At 41.1% G+C, this 26,060-nt stretch overlaps 1 protein-coding gene across 2 annotated transcripts in view; it reads left to right on the top strand.

Moving 5' to 3' along the window:
* The window catches only part of CCDC158 (coiled-coil domain containing 158), a 193,773-nt gene that overhangs the window by 95,786 nt on the left and 71,927 nt on the right, over positions 1-26,060 (top strand). For both annotated transcript variants that reach the window (XM_075849847.1, XM_075849848.1), the window contains exons 8-9: positions 8,154-8,264; positions 11,730-11,832. In XM_075849847.1, coding sequence (XP_075705962.1) covers positions 8,154-8,264; positions 11,730-11,832 — 214 coding nt within the window. The remainder of the gene's footprint in view (positions 1-8,153; positions 8,265-11,729; positions 11,833-26,060) is intronic.

Genomic DNA, 26,060 nt, shown 5'->3' with positions numbered 1-26,060 from the left:
AGTTCTAAGCCTTGTAACGTCCTAGAAAAAAAAAAGGATGCTCAAAAAATTATGCCAACATAAAGTAGACATATAGGAAATGTTAATTCGTAACCATTTGGTGTGGTAAGCAGATACATTTAAATTTAGAAAAATGCTAATCTTTGTGCATTTTCTCTAAAGTTTCGTGTTTTTCACAAACAAATACTGAATTTATTGATCAAATTTTTCCACTACAATATGTCACGAGAGAACAATCTCAGAATCGCTTGGATAGGTAAAAGCATTCCCAAGTTATTACCACATAAAGTGACACGTTAGATTTGAAAAAAATCGGCTGCCTCCACAAGGCCAAAACAAGCTCAGTCCTGAAGGGGTTAAGATTGTCTATCGCCCTCAGAGTTGCATTTTGCTCTTCCAAATCTCTAATGTGAGCTTCCAGGTGATCAACACGCTCACATCTGCACAGAGGTATAAGGCTGGATTCACACGAGCATATTACGTCCGTAATGGACGGAACGTAATTCGGCCGCAAGTCCCGGACCGAACACAGTGCAGGGAGCCGGGCTCCTAGCATCATACTTATGTACGATGCTAGGAGTCCCTGCCTCGCTGCCGGACAACTGTCCCGTACTGAAAACATGATTACAGTACGGGACAGTTGTCTGGCAGCGAGGCAGGGACTCCTAGCATCGTACATAACTATGGTGCTAGGAGCCCGGGTCCCTGCACTGTGTTCGGCCAAAATACGTTCCGTCCATTACGGACCTAATATGCTCGTGTGAATCCAGGCTTACCCTGAAACTCCTACTCCAGCAATGCATAGATATGACAAACTGTGCACTGAAGAAAACCTCCAATCTTGCTATCTAGAATCCGAGTTACAAAGAAAAAGTGAACAAACAAAAAAATTGTGAAAAAGTATACTAACAGGAACTTTAACTTCTCTTTTTAACTCCACTTCAATTCACAAGCCACTTAATACAACAAACCCAGTGAGTGCAAGCTCATCATCAAATAAAAGGAATTAATAATGAACCTGGTTCTTCAAGATTTTGTTTAAAATGGACATGTATAACTGATTATTGATCTCTCAAAAAGGACCTATCACTAGGCCATATAAGTTAAACTGGTTAACTGACCTGTATAGTGCTGCCTCCCTGATTCCTGCGCTGTTCTTTTTTTCCCTGAAACTTTTTCCCCGTTTCAGAGATATGGCCCACTGTTGTGTTGGCTCCCTATATGTGAATTTGCTGTAGTTAGCCGCCAGGGCGTGAACTACCCTCATTCTCCCGAAGTGGAGCTAGCTTCTAGGTCTCTGATGCTGACCAATCAGTGCGAGGCAGCCTGAGGGTAGTTGACGCCCTGTTGGCTAACCACAGCAAATTAGCATAGAGGGAGCCAACACAACAGTGGGTCATAGCTGTAGAACAGAGGGGTTCAGGAAAAAAAAAAACACGCTGGAATCAGGGAGACAGTGCTATTCAGGTCAGTAAATCAGTTTATATGACTTAGTGACAGGTCCTCTTTAAGTACTGAGCTAATTTTGGCCTATAGGGCCAAGGGAATTATTAAGTTTGCCTCCTTGTTTTCCGTCAGCTATAACCTTTTTTTTATTTTTAAGGCTGCGTATCTGTTTGAGGCCCTCTTTTTTTGTTTCGTTTTTTTCTTGCACGATCATTACTATATTTTTCAACCATTGTTTTAGGGTACATTTATGAAATAATTAAATGTATATGAATTTTTCACGGCTTTACCATTTACCTTAATATATGATATAACTTTATTGTACTGGTCATTACAGGCACGTGGATGCCAAATATGTGTCTTTTTTATTTATTTATTTTTTTGATTACTGTTAATTGATTTTAATCTTATAAAAATGATTTATTCAAAATAAATGTTTGTTTTATTTTTTGTAGCTATTTTTGCCATTGTACAGTACATTTTATGTAATTATGAAAAAAAAAATAGTCCCTTTAGGGAACTATTTAACACTTTTTAAACTATAGTGGAATGCCATATTTGTATATATTTCACATACAGAGGCATCTGCTAACAGTTATCTGCTAACTGGACAGCCTTGGGAGACTTTGCTAGGCCCTGGTTTGTCGGTATAAGGGTATGTGCACACGGCTTATTTTCGGCCGTTTTTCAGTAAATCGGAAGCAGAACACCTACAAACATCTGCCCATTGATTTCAATGGGAAAAACTTCGTTCTGTTCCGACAGGCCTTTTTTTTTATGCAGCCGTTTTTCAAAACAGACAAAGAAGTGCATGTCACTTCTTGAGACGTTTTTGGAGCCATTTATCATTGACTCTATAGAAAAACAGCTACAAAAACGGGCGTAAAAAAACGCCGTGAAAAACGCGAGTGTCTTAAAAAACGTCTGAAAATCAGGAGCTGTTTTCCCTTGAAAACAGCTCCATATTTTCAGACGTTTTTGATTTTGTGTCTGTACATACCCTTAAACTGTCATCCCTGGCGATTGAGATGTCTGGGGTGACGGGCTCAGGACAAAGAGAGTCCCTTTAGTATTGATAATGGTGCTTACAGGATACAAGGTACTATGTACGGTTTTGTTTGGAAAGGGGTTAAAATACTTGGCCAGCCAATCAAAAATACACTAGCAGGTAGAAGAAGATGTATTAGACAGAAAACATATAAATCCACAGCAAGAAAATGTATATGGGGCACTGAGAATAACTTCATGCAATATATTTAAGAAAGGAATCTATTTCATCCTGAGGGGGGATTCAGACGAGCGCGATTTGCGCGCGTGCAGGCCGCGTATTTTCTGCGCATCACGCACAGCACTATAGAAGTCAATGAGGCAGTTCAAATAGTGCGTGATTCTTGCGCAGCGTTTGTTCGCTGCGTACTATACGCGACCGGTTCAAAAACTCTGCGTATTTCACGCATCACGCACCCATTGAAGTCAATGGGTGCGTGAAAATCACGCGCACCACACGGAAGCACTTCCATGGGACGAGCGTGATTCGCGCAACAGCAGTGAAAAGGATGAATGAAAACCGAAAAGCACCACGTGCTTTTCTGTTTCCGAACATCCAAACGGAGTGTCTTTGCGATGAGCGAAGCCGGACAAGCGTACCGAACTTCACCGGGTTCGGGCAAACTCGTTTTGGCCGATCCCGGCAAAAAAATTATCGGTACGCGACGTCAGGAGATAGTCACTGTCCATGGTGCTGAAAGAGTTAAACTGTTTCAGCACCATGGACAGTGACTTGCGATCCCAAAATACATTAACCTGTAAAAAAAAACCGAAGTTCTAACTTACCGATTACTCCTGTCTCCTTCCTGCAGTCCGACCTCCCGGGATGACACTTCAGTTCAAGTGACAGCTCCAGCCAATCACAGGCCAAGCACAGGCTGCAGCCAATCACAGGCTGCAGCGGTCACTTGGACTGCTGCGTCATCCAGGGAGGTGGGGCCCGATGTCAAGAGAGGCGCGTCACCAAGGACGCGTCACCAAGGACGCGTCACCAAGGCAACGGCCGGGAAGTTCTCGGTAAGTAGGAACTTTATCTTTTTTTTTTACAGGTTTTTCGCTGTTGTGTTCGGCATTCACTGTCGAGGGTGCTGAAAGATTTAGCTCTTTCAGCACCTTGGACAGTGACGGGCGTCGACAAGCCTCATCTCTATGATGCCGGCTGCGCGAAAATCACGCAGCCGCGCATCAGACACGCATGACACACGCAGCTGTCAAATGGTTTTTGCGCTCGCAAAACGCTGCGTTGTTTGCGCGCGCAAAAACGCAACGTTCGTGTGAATCTCCCCTGAAAGTAATTGACTCTTAGGGCATGACCACACGTGGCGGATTTCCTCCGCAACTGTCCGCATCAATGCCGCACAGAATCTGCGTTGCAGATTCTGCTGCGGATCTGCACAAAATGTGCAGTACATTGATGCGGACTAGCTGCTGCGGACTGCGGGAAAAGTGCTTCCCTTCTCCCTATCAGTGCAGGATAGAGAGAAGGGACAGCACTTTCCCTAGTGAAAGTAAACGATTTTCATACTTACCGGCCGTTGTCTTGGTGACGCGTCCCTCTTTCGGCATCCAGCCCGACCTCCCTGGATGACGCGCCAGTCCATGTGACCGCTGCAGCCTGTGCTTGGCCTGTGATTGGCTGCAGCCGTCACTTAGACTGAAACGTCATCCTGGGAGGCCGGACTGGAGACAGACGCAGGGAGTTCTCGGTAAGTATGAACTTATATATTTTTTTACAGATACATGTATATTGAGATCGGTAGTCACTGTCCCGGGTGCAGAAACAGTTACTGCCGATCGCTTAACTCTTTCAGCACCCTGGACAGTGACTATTTACAGACGTCTCCTAGCAACGCTCCCGTCATTACGGGAGCCCCATTGACTTCCTCAGTCTGGCTGTAGACCTAGAAATACATAGGTCCAGCCAGAATGAAGAAATGTCATGGTAGTAAAACCAATACGCTCCGCAGCACACATAAGATCTGCGGACTTCATTGCGGAATTTTGACTCTCCATTGAAGTCAATGGAGAAATTCCGCCATGAGTCCGCCACTGCTTCGCAACAGACAGAGCATGCTGCGGACACCAAATTCCGCTCCGCAGCCTATGCTCCGCAGCGGAATTTTACGCCTCGTCTAAACGAACACTGCTAAATTAAAGTGTAAGTCAATGGACAAACGGCTCCGCTGCGGATTAACGCTGCGGAGTGTCCGCAGCGGAATTTAAGTGAAATTCCGCCACGTGTGAACCCAGCCTTACTTGGAAATATGGTCCAGGGTACAGTTAATGTTCTTTCTCAGTTTCAAAGCTGCCTCATCTTTAAAGGGTGATAAAGATAAAATGTCAGGAAGATGTATGACATCTTCTCAAGGCTTCACCATGTTATCCTTAACAGATGGCAGAAACATTAAAACAAAAGGTTAGCTGCAAAATCTGCAGTCTAAACACAATATAATATAACCATTGAAAAACACACAATTTATTTATTTCAGTTACTTATATATTTATTTCAGTTACTTATATAGCGCCAACATATTACGCAGCGCTGTACAGAGGTCCTCTGTTTTACTGTCCCCATTGGAGCTCACAATCTAAATTGAGGAGGAATACATTTTACATTGCTATTTCCTTTATTCCAATAGATTAAAGAGTAAATTTCACCCAATATGTGTGTTCTGACATTACATACCATTGAAATGTGTCAGTATGTAACGTGGAACAGCAAACAGTAAGCATCACTTCAGTAATTCTTCTCAAACCTGGCTCTTTACTGTATAATAGGGGTGGTGCTAGCACCAAGCCCTGGATCTTTCCCCCCCCCCCCCCTCCCGAGTTTTCATAACCAGCCAGATACAACATGACAGCAGCAGCAGCCTAGCATTACCAGGGTGGGAAGGGCCACTGTTTTTGGCCTTTCCCAGCCTAATAATACCAGCCTGTGGCCGCCTCACTACAGATGGTCGGGTACTGGATCGTACCCGGCTCTTCCTGGCATCCCTGGTGGCGGTGGGTACTGGGGTAATAATGGGGGTTAGTGTTAGCCTCTGCACCAGCTAACACTAAGCCATGCCTTAGTAATGGACACTGTCATTCAGCCAGCGACTATTAATAATGCAGTAGTAAAAAGTTTAAAAAAAATACAAGGACATAAAAAAATATTTTATTGAAATAAAAAATAACCCACACAACCCTCATCAACCATTTTATTGAGAATAAAAAAAGAAGTAGACCTAGAATCCGACGTAGTCCAACAACCAAACCTGTAAAAAAAAAAAAAAACACACCAAAAAAATTAGTAACACATAAAAAAGCAAAACAATTATTATTCTTACCTTTCCTGAGTCCAGAGCTGGAGGCACAATGTCAGCGAGCTGGAACCTATATCTAAACCTATCATGTGTGATACTGTTTGCTGAGCCACTGTATCTAATCCTATTCATAGCTATAGGGTCATAGTGCTGCAGATATGCTGTCTCATATATATATATATATATATATATATATATATATTTATACACACACACACACACGCACATACATATACGCCCACACATTTTTTGGGGGGGTGAACATATGTTAGTACAAGGATACTTACTGCTGGGGCCCTGTATCTAAGTCTATCATGTGTGATACTGACTGCTGGGGCCCTGTATCTAAGGCATTATTTACACGAGTGTTGCGCATCTCGAACGTGAAAAAAGGCAGTTTTTAACATCCAAGGTGCATCCGTGCTCTGCGCTGCGGGACGCGATGTCTCGCATCCCCCATAGATGAGTGTCTATGGAGGGATGCGTGAAGCGTGAAAAAATAGGAGATGTCCTATTTTCTCACGGACCCTTCACACAGTCCGTTGAAACAACAGCTGTGTGAACAGCCACATTGAAATACAAAGGTCCGTGGGATGGCCGTTGTTTCAACGGCCGTCACACGGACGTTTAAAACGCTTGTGTAAATAAGGCCTACTTCTATCATGTGTGATACTGTCTGCTGGGCCATGTATCTAAGCCGATCATGTATGATACTGTTTGCTGAGACATGTTGGGTATGTGGGACTACCTACAGGGGACTGCATGGCACTGTCTACAAGGGGGATGTATGGCAGGGGGACTGTGTGTGGAACCATACAGGGGGGGTTGTGAGACTATATAGAAGGGGCATTGTGTGGGGAACTCTCTACAGGTGTCTTTGATTAGAGCCCTGAGACATAACTTTCCTTGGGGCCCCAGAAATGCCAAATTTTCCCCTAAGGGCTAGTACAAGGATACTTACTGCTGGGCCCTGTATCTAAGGCTAAATTCATAGGAGCGTAAAAAATGTGCGTAAATCTGGTCATGTACGTTGCGTTTCTTGCATCAGTGTGCTTTGCGTGTGGCATGTGTTTTTCACGCACTTGCAAGCACATTTTATTAGTTCAATGTAATTGATGCGTGAAACACGGACAGCACAGGGATGTCGTCCGTGTGCTGTCTGTGGTTTTCATTAACCCATTGACGTCAATTGACCACTAGGAGCATGAAATACACCAATATAGGACATGCGGTGAGTTTCAAGCAACGGACACTCGTGTGTGAAAACTCACGCATGTGTGAATTGCCCTATTGAAATCAACGGGTCCGTGTGCTGTACGTTATTTCAGCGCACAGCCCACGGACGAGATTCACGCTAGTCTGAATGAGCCCTAAGTCTATCATGTGTAATACTGGCTGCCTTCGCCATGTATATAAGTCTATCATGTGTGATACTGTCTGCTGGGGCCATGTATCTAAGCCTATCATGTATGATACTGTATGCTGAGACAATATATCCAATTTTATCCAGCGGTGTAGCTATAGGAGCCTTAGTCTTATAGATATACTATCTCCGATATATATGTAATAAAAATATATATTTTCCAGGGGGGGAAAACGGCCGTGAAAATGGAGTGCATGGCACTTCTGGAGCCTTTTTGCCATAGACGCCCTAGAAAAACAGCTCCAAAAACGGCTGTAAAAAACGCAGCGAAAAACGCGAGTGGCTTAAAAAACGGCTGAAAATCAGGAGCTGTTTTCCCCTGAAAACAGCTCTGTATTTTGAGACGTTTTTTATTTTGTGTGTGCACATACCCTAAATGTAATCACATAAGATCCATTAACCCCTCCCCTTAATTAGGCGCACAACAGAACAGGGAAAAACGGTTTTATATTGATTTTTTCAGTAATGAGGATAAACAATGCTGGCCTTTTTGAGGCCTTTGTTGAGACTTTGGGCTTGTTCACATCAGCACTGGCTTCCGTTCATCTGTTCCGTTCAACTTTTCCTTCAGAGGAACAGATGAACAGAAAGCCAAACGGAAACTGTCGCTTCCATTTGAATTACCATTGATTTCCATGGTATTTTTTTTCTTTCAGTTTGTATCAGTTTGCCTCCGTTCCGCTAGGTTTCCGTTTTTTTCCAGGAAACAATAGCGTACTTTCCGTGAAAAAAAAAATAGAAACGGAAAGGTTGAACGGAACAGATGAGCGGAAAACTGCGCTGATGTGAACAGGCCCTTATTGTTCATCAACACTTCAAGATCCTCAACTGCTCATAAATATTTACAGTAGAATTCCCATAATAATCAATAACTTATCAATAACTTATAAATTTCCATTTATATCTACTATATTTTCTTCTTTTTGGGTCAGCTATGACAATCTAGCTAATGAACAGGAACAGGAGAGGGCGCTGCTTGCTGCTGAAATGAATGCTGTCAGGAGCAATGCGAAGAGTATCCAGACTAAGCTGGCATCGTCTCAGTAGGTCTAAGTTTATAATCCTATGTCTGTAAATGGATTTTGCTTCATAATTTATGTTAAATGTTCAATAAAAAGCCGGGATGTAATAAATAATCTTTAATAAATTGATGCTGCATTAATGGAATCTGGTTCTACTCAGATATCGTGAAAAATGGCCCGAGTGGCACTCGGTCGTGTGCAATGGGCAATACACATGTAAATAATCAAATTGTTGATAGCAGTTTAAAAAAGACCTACTGATTAGTAACAATGTTAGGCTATGTGTCCACTAACCTTTTCCCCTCTGCTTCATTAGAAATGGACAGCCATTTGCCGCGTTTTTCTCCCACGGCCATTGGGTGCCAAGGGCAAAAAAACGCAGCGAAATACGCTTCCTCGGCCTCCCATTGGTGTCAATGGGAGGTCAGAGACGTAAACGCCCGAAGATAGGGCATGTCGCTTCTTTTTCTCGCGAGGCGGTTTTTCTGCTCGCGGGGAAAAAACGCCTCCGCCTCCCATTGAAATCAATGGGAGGCATTTTCTGACGCGTTTTCCGATGCGTTTTCCGACGCGTTTTCCGCATCAAAAATTATGTAAAAAAAACTCTGTGTGAACTGGCCCTAAAAGCGTCTTTCTGGTTTTGGATAACCTTTATTCATTTGAATATTTCACCCATGATAAGCTGCTCCTGAAGCTGCATGTGGAACCAATCGACCACCCATGAAATGAATGTCAAGCCGAGTCCTGCAAAGCAAGAGAGTCACTCTTTGTAGCAGCTCTGTCTAATAGACGGGGGTCTATAGCAGGGACTCTGCTTTGTTACACCTATTTGCTTTAAAAGGGCATATGAAAAGGTATTTTCTAAAGCAGACAACCCCTTTCATGTGAATGTGGTGGTTACCTACAGTAACTTTAGCAGAGAGTTAAAAGGAAACATCAATATTTCAAAAGTTTGAAAGCAGGTTACCCTGGGTAGCAGGAGTGGTTGCTCAGTCATTCCACCCTTGTAAAAATTTACCTCTGGGCTCAGTTTTCATCTTTCCACTGCCAACCATTGTTTTTTTTTTTAAAAACAAACAATCAGATACCTACGTTTTTAAATGTAACTTTGCAATTTAAAATATCTTAATCTATATAAAAAGTAGAAAAATTGCAATTTCTGTACTTTACATTACTTGTTTTGTTCTGGTTCTGAGTTTTAAACTATTATTATAGTACAGAGCTGCATTCACAATTCTGGATGTTTCAGTGCTCAAATCTCTGTACAAAGTCTGCACAGACCTTGCCTTGGTGATATTTATTCTGGGAACAGTAGAATGCTGTGCAGTAATTTGATGCAGGAAAAACTGTCCCACTGCATTATAGGAGCTTGACTTAGGGCATGGCCAGACGTGGCAGAATTGCTCAGGAATTCCGCTGTGGACAGTCCGCTGCAGTAATCCGCAGCGGACATATTCTCCATTGCTTTCCACTGCTTTTTAATTAGGTTCGTGCACATGTTGCGGAAAACTCCGCTGCGGACCATAGGCTGCGGTGCGGAATTTGGTCTGCAGCATACACTGGCTGTTGCGGACATGTAGCGGACTTGTTGCGGACTCATTGCGGAATTTCTCCATTGACTTCAATGGAGATTCAAAATTCCGCAATGAAATCCGCAGATGTAATAGGTGTTGCGTAGCGTATTGGTTTTAAGAACAGGATCTTTCTTCATTCTGGCTGGACCTATGTATTTCTAGGTCTATAGCCAGACTGAGGTCCCATTCACACTAACGTAAAAACGCCCGTAATCACGGGCCGTTATTACGGCACGGGCAGGCCCTTAGAAGTCAATGGGGCTCCCGTAATTACGGGTGACTACGTGTGTGCACCCGTAATTACGGGAGCGTTGCTAGGCGACGTCAGGAGATAGTCACTGTCCAGGGTGCGGAAAGAGTTAAGCGATCGTCAGTAACTGTTTCAGCACCCTGGACAGTGAACTTCCGATCACCATATAGATCAACGTGTTAAAAAAATAGAAGTTCATACTTACCGATAACTCCCTGCTTCTTCCTCCAGTCCGGCCTCCCGGCATGACATTTCAGTCCAAGTGACGGCTGCAGCCAATCACAGGCTGCAGCGGTCACATGGACTGCCGTGTCATCCAGGGACAGGATGTCGAAAGAGGTACGCGTCATCAAGACAACGGCCAGGTAAGTATGAATTTCTTTTACTTTTACTAGGGAAAGGGCTGTCCCTTCTCTCTATTCAGCACTGATAAGAGAGAAGGGAAGTACTTTCACCTCAATACACAACAGCTAATCCGGATCAATTTCCTGCCCATTTTAGGCAAAGCCGCAACAGAATCTGCAACGCAGATTATGTGTGGCATTGATGCGGACAGTGGCGGCAGAAACACGCCACGTCTGGCCATGCCCTAATAACCAGCAGAATTCTGAATTCTGCTCTGGCATTTAATACAGGCTGTAACTTAGGCATTGGGGTACATACAGGATAAGGGGTCCCATAGCAAACTTTTCAGATCCTACTTGACATCACCACATTCCTAACCACCCTTTATAAGGAGTCCTGATGCTCCATTCCATTTTCATGAGTATATTTTCCACCTCTTTGTTTGCTTACATTGCAGCAGCGGTGGAGACCACATGGATGTGCAGGTTCTCACTACCCATTAAAATGGGGACAAGACCAATGAGTCCTAGGAGCTCCATAGCAGCCACATAGTCTGCCTCTATGTACGCCCTTGAACTCTGGATCAATACAAGATAATGCAATGTAATTGCAAAGTTACTCTACTTTTTATATAGTTTATATCCAAATGTAAACTGTAAAAGGACGTTCAAACATTGATTTAATGTACTCTTTAAAACAAGCTAATAATAACAGGTAGCAAAAACTCTAGTGTGCTCATAGACCAAAATTTACCTAAGGGTACGTTCACACACTGGTTTCTGTGCATGTTGGCTGGAAGTGCTAGTGTAATGAATGGAATTTGTAAAAACTGCTTTCCAGAGATCCAGTTCTAGTAACATTTTCCCAGAACTGTTTCTTTAATAAATTACGCCCATAACTGTGTAACTGTGGGCATGCTACATCAGTTTTTACAGGTATATGAAAACATAATCTATGTAATCCGCTTAAGGGTCCGTTCACACGGCGGATTTTCATTGGCGGGTCCCGGCGCAAAAATTAGCTGCGGAACTATTCCTGCTGTCGGCAGTAAGATTCCTCTTCCCACTCACTTCAATGAGAGGTTCGGGTGGAATTCACCCGAAGATCGAACAGAAGGCTTCTTTTGTCCGCTAGCTGAAAAAAATCAGCTAGCGGGAAAAAGAAGCGTCCAACTCCCATTGAAATGAATGGGAGTTCGAATTTTGTGGCAGAATCTGCCATGTGAACAGGGCCTTAATATTCTATTGTTGGATTCACACTGTTAATGACATGCTTTTTAAAATTACTTGTTTGCCAAATTTAATTTCTTCTTATCAGGGATCAGAATGCAAAGCATGCAGAATTCATAGCCAATCTGGAATCAAAAGTGTCCCAGCTACAATGCGACCTGCGAAATAGTAAGGAAGTTTATAAAGACAAGGTAAGGAAATATAAATACAGATAATTATATAGAGGACAAATAAAAATTAATAGAAATAATCCGTCAATTAGAACATGGGCAAGATTCATGAAAACTAGTGCAAAATGGAGGAGTGATCCATAACAGCTATTCAAATTTCAGGCATACATTTTAATTCAAAGTATGCCTTGTATTTGACACCACTGAACTCTCTCATAATTTTCTTATTTTCGTATTCATAATGTGTAACTGTTTTTTGTATTTATTTTCTATGTTCAATAGAAACAATGATTAATTTAAAAAAAAAAAAAGAAAACACAACAACCTAATTCATTGCTATAGACAACTTCTGATGTATGGGACAAATGCAATAAATATTCACTTTTACCTTTCTATAAATATTGCACCATAAGTTTTACATAACTATTACATAAGACTCCATCTTTTCATGGATTTATAAGCAGCAAATATAATAATTAACCCTTTCAGGACTGAGCTCATTTTGGCCTTCAGGACCAGCACCATTTTTTCAAATCTGACATGTGTCATTTTATGTGGTAATAATTCTGGAATGCTTTTGCCTATCCAAGTGATTCTGAGTTTGTTTTCTCGTGACATATTGAACTTTATGTTAGTGGAAAAATTTGGTCAATAAATTCATTGTTTATTTGTGAAAAACACCAAAATTTTGAGAAAATTTTAAAAAATTATGATTTTTCTAATTTTAAATGTATCTGCTTGTAAAACAGATAGTGATACCACACAAAATAGTTACTATTTCACATATTACATATGTCTACTTTATATTTGCATCGTTTTTTGAACATTCTTTTATTTTTCTAGGACGTTACAAGGCTTAGAACTTTAGCAGCAATTTCTCGCATTTTCAAGAAAATTTTAAAAGGCTATTTTTCAAGGACCTGTTCAGTTGTGAAGTGGCTTTGAGGGCCTTATGTACTAGATAGACCCCACAAATCACCCCATTTTAAAAACTGCACCCCTCAAAGTATTTAAAACAGCATTCCGAAAGTTTCTTAACCCTTTAGGCGTTTCACAGAATCTAAAGCAAAGTCGAGGGGAAAGTTACAAATTAATTTTTTTTTGCCGACATTCATTTGTAATACATTTTTTTTTGTAACACAGAAGGTTTTACCAGAGAAACGCAACTCAATGTTTATTGCCCAGATTCTGCAGTTTTTAGCAATATCCCACATGTGGCCCTAGTCTGCTAATGAACTGAAGCACAGGCCTCAGAAGTAAAGGAGCACCTAGTGGATTTTGGGGCCTCCTTTTTTTAGAATATATTTTAGGCACTATGTCAGGTTTGAAGAGGTCTTGTGGTGCCAAAACAGTGGAGTCTCCAAAAAAGTGTCACACGGTTTTGAAAACTAAAACCACCGAAAAGGCCATACTTACAGATTAGGAGGAGGGTAAAAAACCCGTTCCAAACAGGACGCGACCAGGTCAGAGAATGCTGTTGAAGGGAAGTGCCCAGGTGTGTTTAAATAATGATAGCCACTCCCACTAACCTTGAGGGGAGTGGTGTGTTGGGCATGGAAGTAAATGTGTAATGGAAAAAATTATAATAAAGTACTGTGTATGGTGTACATGTGAGGTATAGGGGACATTACTAAGTGTAGTGTGTAGAAATCAGGGCTGTCAGTGATACATAAACGTGAGTGTAGTGTGTAAAACATGGAGGCATAGTGTTTGGATAGTGAGGCACAGCATATATCGCCGAATAGCAAATAGTATTTTTGAAAACTACACACCTCAAGGAATTTATCTAGGGGTATAGTTAGCATCTTGACCCCACAGGTCTTTTGCTATATTTATTGGAGTTTGTCTGTGAAAATTTAAATCTACTTTTTTTCTGAACAAATATAAAAATGTTTAATTTTTACAAGGAATAAAGAATAAAAAGCACCCCAAAACTTGTAAAGCTATTTCTCCCGATTACGGCAATACCCCACCCATATGGGGTAATAAACTGCTGTTTGGACCCACGGCAGATCTCAGAAGGGAAGGAGCGCAGATTTTGCTGGATTGGTTTTCAGTGCCATGTCACGTTTGCAATGTCCTGGAGGGACCAAAACAGTGGAAACCCCCTCCCAAAAAGACCTTATTTTGGAAACTACACCCCTTAAGGAATTTTCTAGGGGTATAGTTAGCATTTTGACCCGACAGTTTTTTTGCTGAATTTAGTGGAATTAGAACGTGAAAATTAAAATCAACTTTTTTTCTGAAAAAACATAGACATTTTTAATTTTTAGAATGAATAAACGAGAAAAAGAACCCCAAAATTTGTAAAGCAATTTCTCCTGACTACGGCAATATGCTATATGTGGTAATAAACTGATGTTTGGATCCACGTCAGGACTCAGAAGGAAAGGAGCAATATTTGGCATTTGGAGCTCAAATTTAGCTGGAATAGTTTTTGGGTGTCATGTCGCATTTGCAAATTCCCCTGAGGGACAAAAACAGTGGAAACCCCTCAAAAGAATCTTAAGGAAGTGAGCATTTAGACCCCACAGGTCTTTTGCAGAATTTATTAGAATTAGGCCATGAAAATTTTTTTCCCACAAAAATGTTGCATTTTTTTATTTTCACAAAGGATAAGGGTATGTTCACACGGCCTATTTACGGACGTAATTCGGGCATTTTAACCCCCGAATTACGTCCGAAATTACGGCTTGAAAGCGTTGACAAACATCTGCCCATTGAAGGCAATGGGCTGACGTTTGTCTGTCCACACGAGGCGTATATTTACGCGTCGCTGTCAAAAGACGGCGCGTAAATAGACGCCCGCGCCAAAGAAGTGTCATGTCACTTCTTCAGACGTAAATGGAGCCGTTTTCCATCGACTCCATGGAAAACCATCTCCAGTTACGTCCGTAATGGACGCGGCGTTCAAGCGCCTGCAGATGCCGTTACGGCTGAAATGACGGGGCTGTTTTCTCCTGGAAACAGCCCCGTAATTTCGGCCGTTACGGACGCTGCCGTGTGAACATACCCTAAAGGAGAAAAAGCACCACAACATCTGTAAAGCAATTTCTCCCAAGTACGGCAATACCCCACGAGGTCATAAATGGTTTTTCATTAGAAATTAATTAACCATTTTTAGGACTGATCCATTTCTTTCTTTTTCATTTTAGTATTTCCCTTCCCGCTTTCCAAAAGCCATAACTTTTTTATTTTTCCATCAGTAGAGTGGTGTGAGGGCTTATTTCTTGCGGGAGAAGTTGTAGTTTCTAGTGACACCATTTAAAGTACCATTTGATGTACTGGGAAACTGAAAATAAAATCCTTTGCCGGTTGAAATTGGAAAAAGCTGTGATTCCTCCATTGCTTTTTGGCTTTCGTTTTCACGGCTTTCACCGTGCGGTAAAAACGACAACTTTTTTCTGAGACTTAATACGATTAAGGTGATACCAAATTGATATATATTTTTTTTATATTTTACTACTTTTACAAAATAAAAACTATTTGTTAAAAAAAACACGTTTTGTTTCACCACATTCCGGGAGCCATAACTTTTTAATTTTTTGGACGATTGAGCGGTGTGAGGGCTTATTTTTTGCGTAATTGTAGTTTTTGTATTTTTGTAGTTTATATTGGTACCATTTTTTGGTACATACAACTTTTTGATCACTTTTTATTAATTAAATTTTTTTTTAAATTTACATTACTTTAGAGGAAAATGGGAAAGGTTTTTTTTTCTAGACTTTAACTCCTTAATGACCGGGCATGTTTGTACCTTAATGACCAAGCCAGATTTGTCAAATCTGGTATGTGTGACTTTATCAGAGAATAACTCTGTGAAAGTTTTGAATATCCAAGTAATTCTGACATTGTTTTTTCGTCACATGTTGTACTTTATTTTAGTGGTAAAAGTAGACTGATACGATTTGCGGAAATTAATTAAAAAATAGAGAAATTGAAGAAATTTTGTAAAAATTATAATTTTTCCCTATTTTTAACTGCAATATGTGACATATGTACATACATACTGCACAATTTTTTTAATTAAATATATATTTCCATCTCTTTACTCTATTTTGGCAGCACTTTTGAAAAAAAAATATTTTTTTTTAGCAATTTGGAAGACTTACAAGTTTAGTAATAATTTTATAAATTTTGAAGTACATTTTGTTTTCCTGCACCAAGCCAGGTTTTCAGATGCTCATAGGTATCAGAATGGTGGAAACCCCCACAAGTGACCCCATTTTGAAAACTACACCCCTTAAGGTATTTATTAAGGGGTGTTGTAAGTATTTTGACCCCACAGTTTTTTTGTAAGAATTCATGCAAAGCAGGCGTAAAAAAATATAATTTCACTTTTTTCATAAAAGTATCACTTTGAAGACCGATTTCTGTGTAAAGTGACCATGAGAATGAAGAAACACACCCCAAAATATATCACCCTGTTTCTCCTGTTTTCAAAACTGCCCCCATTGTGATTTCACTGTCTAGTTTGATAGAAATCTAATTGTGCTCCCACAATATGAGTAAATTATATAGTTCACTGAAGTAACAATAAAGTAAAAAATACCTTTTAATTAGTAACTAGTTAAAAACAGGGGTAACACACCACTGTGACATAAGCCCCACCGTGATTGTTAAAAAACGTATTAAACAAAAAACACTGAGTCATTGTGATACATCTAACTCGGTGTTTATAACAATATTATGTCTGGAAACAGCATATATCCAGGGCACATCAGTAGTACAATCCCAAAAATAAAGCACAGGCGTCCGAATAGATCGGGTCTCCTAGTGCTGGGTGTAACACGATATGACTATCCCCAATGCAAACATTCCATAAACAGTACAACGACCCTACGCGTTTCAGGTACTCATCCTCAGGGGTCCGTATAATGGTAACTCTGGCCTTCACACCAGCGATAGAATCCTTTAACAGCAGATATTCTGCTGTGCGTCACGGCAAAGATGCACGTATTGATGTCAACGGCATACTTCATTGCAGGCGCTACGTTACTATAAGCGCTAAACTCCACCCCTCGTATTCTAGCGGCAAACATGAACTGACCAATCCCCACACCCTCACGATTAGTGACACCTGCCCATGTGACCCCCCGCCGTCAGCTGACAACCAGGGGTCATCATCGGCCGCATCAAACCGCACGCGCAGGCGCAGTAGAAGTCAGGGACAATTCGCCCAGACTGCCAAAATAGGAGAAGGTAAGCGCTACACGATAATGGATTGTAAGTAAATCTCGCGGGACAGTTAAACACCGCAAGTAGGCTACCTCACAAAGCAACTAAAAATGTAATTAATCACATGTAGGGTGGAAGGAAATACGATCCCTCATGACATGGGGGACCGAGAGACGATCGCCGTTAAAAAACGGCAGACCAATAGGGCCATCTCAAACCTACATGTGTTAAGCAAAAATGAACTCACCCACCCCCTGGGCAACCCAAGGGAGATAGGTCGTCCATACGGAGTGTTAAATAAAACATGTATAATTAGTCTGCTCATTTAAACCTGCTGGATGTATGCATTCCAGTCTGTGGATCCATTGTGCTTCTTTGCGTAAAATCAGGTTATCCCAATCACCTCCTCTTTTGGGGGGTCTAACAAGTTCAATAGCTTGAAACTTTAAACATGCTGCCTGGCCTTGGTGTTTGGCATGCACATGCTTAGATATTGGGGTGTCCCTATCATGGACAATATCTCCAACATGCTCCCTAATACGGCGACGAAATTGTCGTGCTGTTTTTCCCACATAGTTAAGGGGGCATGGACATGTGATTAGGTAGACCACTCCCGCAGTCTTGCAATTGACATAATCCCGAATAGTGTATTGTTTCTGTGTGGTGACGCTAGTGAAGCTATTACCTTTAAAAATGAAATCACAGGCTTTACAACTACCACACCTAAAGGTGCCTGGTATTTGTCTGTCCAGCCACGTGCCCCTAGGTGAAATGGGGTCAAAACAGCTGTGCATGACTCTATCCCTTATATTTTTCCCTCTCCGATAGGTGACAGACGGCCTCTGTGTGATTTGATCTACCAGATCTGTATCAGAACTGAGAATACGCCAATACCTATTCAGTATCTGCATAATATCATTTTGTTTGGAATCATAGGTACCTATGAGTCTTGTGACCTGTTCTTCTTTCCGTTTTTTAGGGACCAGAAGACATTGCCTATCAGCATCCCTTGCTCCCTCATAGGCCTTCCTGATAACCCTCTCGGGGAAACCTCTGTCCTTCAATCTTGTTTTGAGCTCCTTGGCCTGGAACTCAAAATCACCCATAGAACTACAATTCCTACGTACTCTCATAAATTGGCCTTTTGGTATGCCACTTTTGAGGGAATGGGGATGACAGCTATTCCATTGCAGGAAACTATTTGTTGCTGTTTCTTTCCTATGTACCTTAGTGTGGATTGTGCCATCTGATGTTTTTGTGATTTTCAAATCTAAAAAAGACAATTCTTTCTCACTGATCTCACATGTGAATTTAAGTCCTACATCATTCTTGTTGAGGGCTGCTACAAAATTATGGAACTCATCCGCTGTAGAGTTCCAGAGGATCAACACGTCATCAATATATCTAATCCATAATCCAACAGATGAAGTCCAATTGACAAATTTGTCCCCAAAGACAATTGTCTCCTCCCACCAGCCAAGAAATAAATTTGCATAGGTGGGAGCAGCAGGACTCCCCATTGCAGTACCACATTTCTGATGGAAAATTTTGTCTTCAAAAATAAATATATTTCTTTCAAGAACAAACTGTAATAACTGCATGACAAACTGGTTATGAGCTACAAACTGGGTACCTCTAGATCCCAAATAGTACTCGACCGCTTTATAGCCACATTTGTGCGGTATGGATGAATACAACGCCTCGACATCCAGACTCGCCAAAATTGTATCTTTCTCCAGGGAAATGCCATCAATCTGTTTCAGGACATCCATTGTGTCACGCACATATGATGTGAGACTCAAAACAAAGGGACGCAACACTTGGTCAACATACGTGCTCACATTTTGAGTTAAATTATTTATGCCTGAAACAATAGGTCTGCCACGTAAAGGAGGATAACCTTTGTGGATTTTGGGCAGGCTATAGAAACACGCCATAACAGGAAATTGTGGGTATAAAAACCCAAATTCCCCTGCACTAATCAAAGATCTGCTCTTTGCATCACTCAAAATGCTCAGCAACTCTTTCTTGAATAATGCCGTGGGGTTATCCTTTAAAATGGTATAGCAGTCATGGTTAAATAAAATGTCCTCACACATCTTCTTATAGCCATCCCTGCTCATGACCACAATGTTCCCACCTTTATCGGATGATTTGAGAACAATATTCTCTTTTTTCTCTAAAGTGGTCAGAGCTAATCGTTCAGACCAAGACAAATTATTATCCATTCCCCTGCTATCCTGACTGAGACTTTTGATCTCATCTCCCACCATATCCACAAATAAATCCACATTGGTAAAGTCTCCTATAGGTGGCAATTTCCTACTCTTCATTTTAAGGTTGGTGAAGGGACCTATACCTGGAGTGCGTCCAGATTCCTCTAATAGCCCCTCAAGGGCCGAAAGACCTTCCATATCAGACTCCTCTAGGCCTAATTCCATGCATTTTTTTCTATTATGGTGTTTAAAAAATTTTATCCATTTAAGTTTGCGAGCAAATAAATTGAGATCTTTTATCCACGAAAATGAGTCAAATTTGACTGTAGGGACAAAGGAAAGTCCCTTTTCTAATAGTGTAATCTCTGATGCACTCAAATTATATTCAGAAAGGTTAATGATTTGAAGCCTATCCATGTTATTCCCCTTCACTAATCCTTTTGACCCCTCAGCATAAAGCGGGAAATGGGAGGATTGTTGGCTAAAAAATTATTGCCACTATTAGAAGAGGCTCTCCCACGGCCTCTATTTCTACTTCTTGCTCCTCCCCTAAATTTATGTTTCCCACCACTACCGCCAAAGAATGGGCCCACTCTTTCAGAGTCTGTAGTTTCACTCTCTGATGTGGAAGGGTCAGATTCCCTCGGCCCCCTATTGGTCTGTTGATATTGCTGTTGTTGTGTAGTGACAAAATCATACGCTTTTTTCTCCCTAAATTCCTGTAGGTCTCTCTGGAATTGGAAGTGTTTTCGTTCCTTAAGATGATTAGTAAACCTTTCCAAAGTTTGTTGGAGGATTTTGTCCTTTTTTTCAAAACCTGGGGTATCTACCAAGGACTTGGCTGCCTCAATCTCTTTTTTAAGCTCAACACTAATAAAGTCAAACTGGACTTTTTCTTCCTCTACCAAGATCTGCATCAGCCTAAGTGAGCTCCCTGTAATCTCCTGTTCCCACCTTTCTTTAATATTAGCGGTTTTTAATCTTAATGCTGGGACAATGGGGACCCTGAGACCTCTGGGAACTATCTTATTCTTTAAATAGTTTTCCAGACTCTGGATCTCCCACCAACTTCTAGTATAATCTTTGTGCAGTCTATTAAGATTTTTAAAGGTGGATTTGAGAGATGCACCCTGAACTGTATACGTCAGTTCACACTCTGAAAAGACGCTTTTGGCCTCACTCATCCACCCATCTGTGTTTAATTCAGAAAGTGCAAAGGCTGCCATACCTAGATAAACTGAAATTATTAACTGTATGGATTAAATGTAATTTCACTGTCTAGTTTGATAGAAATCTAATTGTGCTCCCACAATATGAGTAAATTATATAGTTCACTGAAGTAACAATAAAGTAAAAAATACCTTTTAATTAGTAACTAGTTAAAAACAGGGGTAACACACCACTGTGACATAAGCCCCACCGTGATTGTTAAAAAACGTATTAAACAAAAAACACTGAGTCATTGTGATACATCTAACTCGGTGTTTATAACAATATTATGTCTGGAAACAGCATATATCCAGGGCACATCAGTAGTACAATCCCAAAAATAAAGCACAGGCGTCCGAATAGATCGGGTCTCCTAGTGCTGGGTGTAACACGATATGACTATCCCCAATGCAAACATTCCATAAACAGTACAACGACCCTACGCGTTTCAGGTACTCATCCTCAGGGGTCCGTATAATGGTAACTCTGGCCTTCACACCAGCGATAGAATCCTTTAACAGCAGATATTCTGCTGTGCGTCACGGCAAAGATGCACGTATTGATGTCAACGGCATACTTCATTGCAAAATGATATTATGTACCTTAGTGTGGATTGTGCCATCTGATGTTTTTGTGATTTTCAAATCTAAAAAAGACAATTCTTTCTCACTGATCTCACATGTGAATTTAAGTCCTACATCATTCTTGTTGAGGGCTGCTACAAAATTATGGAACTCATCCGCTGTAGAGTTCCAGAGGATCAACACGTCATCAATATATCTAATCCATAATCCAACAGATGAAGTCCAATTGACAAATTTGTCCCCAAAGACAATTGTCTCCTCCCACCAGCCAAGAAATAAATTTGCATAGGTGGGAGCAGCAGGACTCCCCATTGCAGTACCACATTTCTGATGGAAAATTTTGTCTTCAAAAATAAATATATTTCTTTCAAGAACAAACTGTAATAACTGCATGACAAACTGGTTATGAGCTACAAACTGGGTACCTCTAGATCCCAAATAGTACTCGACCGCTTTATAGCCACATTTGTGCGGTATGGATGAATACAACGCCTCGACATCCAGACTCGCCAAAATTGTATCTTTCTCCAGGGAAATGCCATCAATCTGTTTCAGGACATCCATTGTGTCACGCACATATGATGTGAGACTCAAAACAAAGGGACGCAACACTTGGTCAACATACGTGCTCACATTTTGAGTTAAATTATTTATGCCTGAAACAATAGGTCTGCCACGTAAAGGAGGATAACCTTTGTGGATTTTGGGCAGGCTATAGAAACACGCCATAACAGGAAATTGTGGGTATAAAAACCCAAATTCCCCTGCACTAATCAAAGATCTGCTCTTTGCATCACTCAAAATGCTCAGCAACTCTTTCTTGAATAATGCCGTGGGGTTATCCTTTAAAATGGTATAGCAGTCATGGTTAAATAAAATGTCCTCACACATCTTCTTATAGCCATCCCTGCTCATGACCACAATGTTCCCACCTTTATCGGATGATTTGAGAACAATATTCTCTTTTTTCTCTAAAGTGGTCAGAGCTAATCGTTCAGACCAAGACAAATTATTATCCATTCCCCTGCTATCCTGACTGAGACTTTTGATCTCATCTCCCACCATATCCACAAATAAATCCACATTGGTAAAGTCTCCTATAGGTGGCAATTTCCTACTCTTCATTTTAAGGTTGGTGAAGGGACCTATACCTGGAGTGCGTCCAGATTCCTCTAATAGCCCCTCAAGGGCCGAAAGACCTTCCATATCAGACTCCTCTAGGCCTAATTCCATGCATTTTTTTCTATTATGGTGTTTAAAAAATTTTATCCATTTAAGTTTGCGAGCAAATAAATTGAGATCTTTTATCCACGAAAATGAGTCAAATTTGACTGTAGGGACAAAGGAAAGTCCCTTTTCTAATAGTGTAATCTCTGATGCACTCAAATTATATTCAGAAAGGTTAATGATTTGAAGCCTATCCATGTTATTCCCCTTCACTAATCCTTTTGACCCCTCAGCATATAGCGGGAAATGGGAGGATTGTTGGCTAAAAAATTATTGCCACTATTAGAAGAGGCTCTCCCACGGCCTCTATTTCTACTTCTTGCTCCTCCCCTAAATTTATGTTTCCCACCACTACCGCCAAAGAATGGGCCCACTCTTTCAGAGTCTGTAGTTTCACTCTCTGATGTGGAAGGGTCAGATTCCCTCGGCCCCCTATTGGTCTGTTGATATTGCTGTTGTTGTGTAGTGACAAAATCATACGCTTTTTTCTCCCTAAATTCCTGTAGGTCTCTCTGGAATTGGAAGTGTTTTCGTTCCTTAAGATGATTAGTAAACCTTTCCAAAGTTTGTTGGAGGATTTTGTCCTTTTTTTCAAAACCTGGGGTATCTACCAAGGACTTGGCTGCCTCAATCTCTTTTTTAAGCTCAACACTAATAAAGTCAAACTGGACTTTTTCTTCCTCTACCAAGATCTGCATCAGCCTAAGTGAGCTCCCTGTAATCTCCTGTTCCCACCTTTCTTTAATATTAGCGGTTTTTAATCTTAATGCTGGGACAATGGGGACCCTGAGACCTCTGGGAACTATCTTATTCTTTAAATAGTTTTCCAGACTCTGGATCTCCCACCAACTTCTAGTATAATCTTTGTGCAGTCTATTAAGATTTTTAAAGGTGGATTTGAGAGATGCACCCTGAACTGTATACGTCAGTTCACACTCTGAAAAGACGCTTTTGGCCTCACTCATCCACCCATCTGTGTTTAATTCAGAAAGTGCAAAGGCTGCCATACCTAGATAAACTGAAATTATTAACTGTATGGATTAAATGTAATTTCACTGTCTAGTTTGATAGAAATCTAATTGTGCTCCCACAATATGAGTAAATTATATAGTTCACTGAAGTAACAATAAAGTAAAAAATACCTTTTAATTAGTAACTAGTTAAAAACAGGGGTAACACACCACTGTGACATAAGCCCCACCGTGATTGTTAAAAAACGTATTAAACAAAAAACACTGAGTCATTGTGATACATCTAACTCGGTGTTTATAACATTTTTAGTTGCTTTGTGAGGTAGCCTACTTGCGGTGTTTAACTGTCCCGCGAGATTTACTTACAATCCATTATCGTGTAGCGCTTACCTTCTCCTATTTTGGCAGTCTGGGCGAATTGTCCCTGACTTCTACTGCGCCTGCGCGTGCGGTTTGATGCGGCCGATGATGACCCCTGGTTGTCAGCTGACGGCGGGGGGTCACATGGGCAGGTGTCACTAATCGTGAGGGTGTGGGGATTGGTCAGTTCATGTTTGCCGCTAGAATACGAGGGGTGGAGTTTAGCGCTTATAGTAACGTAGCGCCTGCAATGAAGTATGCCGTTGACATCAATACGTGCATCTTTGCCGTGACGCACAGCAGAATATCTGCTGTTAAAGGATTCTATCGCTGGTGTGAAGGCCAGAGTTACCATTATACGGACCCCTGAGGATGAGTACCTGAAACGCGTAGGGTCGTTGTACTGTTTATGGAATGTTTGCATTGGGGATAGTCATATCGTGTTACACCCAGCACTAGGAGACCCGATCTATTCGGACGCCTGTGCTTTATTTTTGGGATTGTACTACTGATGTGCCCTGGATATATGCTGTTTCCAGACATAATATTGTTATAAACACCGAGTTAGATGTATCACAATGACTCAGTGTTTTTTGTTTAATACGTTTTTTAACAATCACGGTGGGGCTTATGTCACAGTGGTGTGTTACCCCTGTTTTTAACTAGTTACTAATTAAAAGGTATTTTTTACTTTATTGTTACTTCAGTGAACTGCCCCCATTGTGACCCTAATGCATTGCTTGGACACACGACAGGGCCCGAAAGGGAGGGAGCACCCGGAGGCTTTCAGGACTCATATTTTGCGTGAAAATGTTTTAGGCCCTACTGTACATTTGGAGAGGTTTTGAGCTACCAGAGCGATAGAATCTCCCCATAAACGACCCCATTTAGAAAACTAGACCCTTTAAGGTATTTATCTAGGGGTGTAGTGCGTACTTTGACCCCACAGTTTTTTGCTAAATTTAATGCATAGCAGGTGAAAAAAAAAAAAAAAAAAACTTTTTTCATAAAAGTATCACTTTGAAGACCGATTTCTGTGTAAAGCGACCATGAGAATGAAGAAACACACCCCAAAATATATCACCCTGTTTCTCCTGTTTTCAAAAATGCCCCCATTGTGACCCTAATGCATTGCTTGGACACACGACAGTGCCCGAAAGGGAGGGAGCACCCGGAGGCTTTCAGGACTCATATTTTGCTTGAAAATGTTTTAGGCCCCACTGTACATTTGGAGAGGCTTTGAGCTGCCAGAACGATAGAAACTCCCCATAAACGACCCCATTTAGAAAACTAGACCCCATAAGGTATTTATTTAGGGGTATGGTAAGTATTTTGACCCCACAGTTTTTTGCTAAATTTAATGCATAACAGGTGAAAAAAAAAATTATTTCACTTTTTTCATAAAAGTATCAGTTTGAAGACCGATTTCTTTGTAAAGCGAACATGAGAATGAAGAAACACACCCCAAAATCTATCACCCTCTTTCTCCTGTTTTCAAAAATACCCACATTGTGGTCCTAATGCGTTGTTTGGACACACGGCAGGGCCCCAAAGGAAGGGAGCACCTGGAGGCTTTCAGGACTCATATTTTGCGTGAAAATGTTTTAGGCCCTACTGTACATTTGGAGAGGTTTTGAGCTACCAGAGCGATAGAATCTCCCCATAAACGACCCCATTTAGAAAACTAGACCCTTTAAGGTATTTATCTAGGGGTGTAGTGCGTACTTTGACCCCACAGTTTTTTGCTAAATTTAATGCATAGCAGGTGAAAAAAAAAAAAAAAAAAACTTTTTTCATAAAAGTATCACTTTGAAGACCGATTTCTGTGTAAAGCGACCATGAGAATGAAGAAACACACCCCAAAATATATCACCCTGTTTCTCCTGTTTTCAAAAATGCCCCCATTGTGACCCTAATGCATTGCTTGGACACACGACAGTGCCCGAAAGGGAGGGAGCACCCGGAGGCTTTCAGGACTCATATTTTGCTTGAAAATGTTTTAGGCCCCACTGTACATTTGGAGAGGCTTTGAGCTGCCAGAACGATAGAAACTCCCCATAAACGACCCCATTTAGAAAACTAGACCCCATAAGGTATTTATTTAGGGGTATGGTAAGTATTTTGACCCCACAGTTTTTTGCTAAATTTAATGCATAACAGGTGAAAAAAAAAATTATTTCACTTTTTTCATAAAAGTATCAGTTTGAAGACCGATTTCTTTGTAAAGCGAACATGAGAATGAAGAAACACACCCCAAAATCTATCACCCTCTTTCTCCTGTTTTCAAAAATACCCACATTGTGGCCCTAATGCGTTGTTTGGACACACGGCAGGGCCCCAAAGGAAGGGAGCACCTGGAGGCTTTCAGGACTCATATTTTGCTTGAAAATGTTTTAGGCCCCAATGTGCATTTGGAGAAGCTTTGAGCTGCCAGAACGATAGAAACTGCCCATAAACGACCCCATTTCGAAAACTAGACCTCTTAAGGTATTTATCTAGGGGTA

This window comes from Rhinoderma darwinii, chromosome 1, assembly GCF_050947455.1.
Source record: "Rhinoderma darwinii isolate aRhiDar2 chromosome 1, aRhiDar2.hap1, whole genome shotgun sequence".
NCBI lineage: Eukaryota > Metazoa > Chordata > Amphibia > Anura > Rhinodermatidae > Rhinoderma > Rhinoderma darwinii.
Note: the sequence above shows the minus strand (reverse complement) of the source record. Positions and strands in the feature narration are given on the sequence as shown.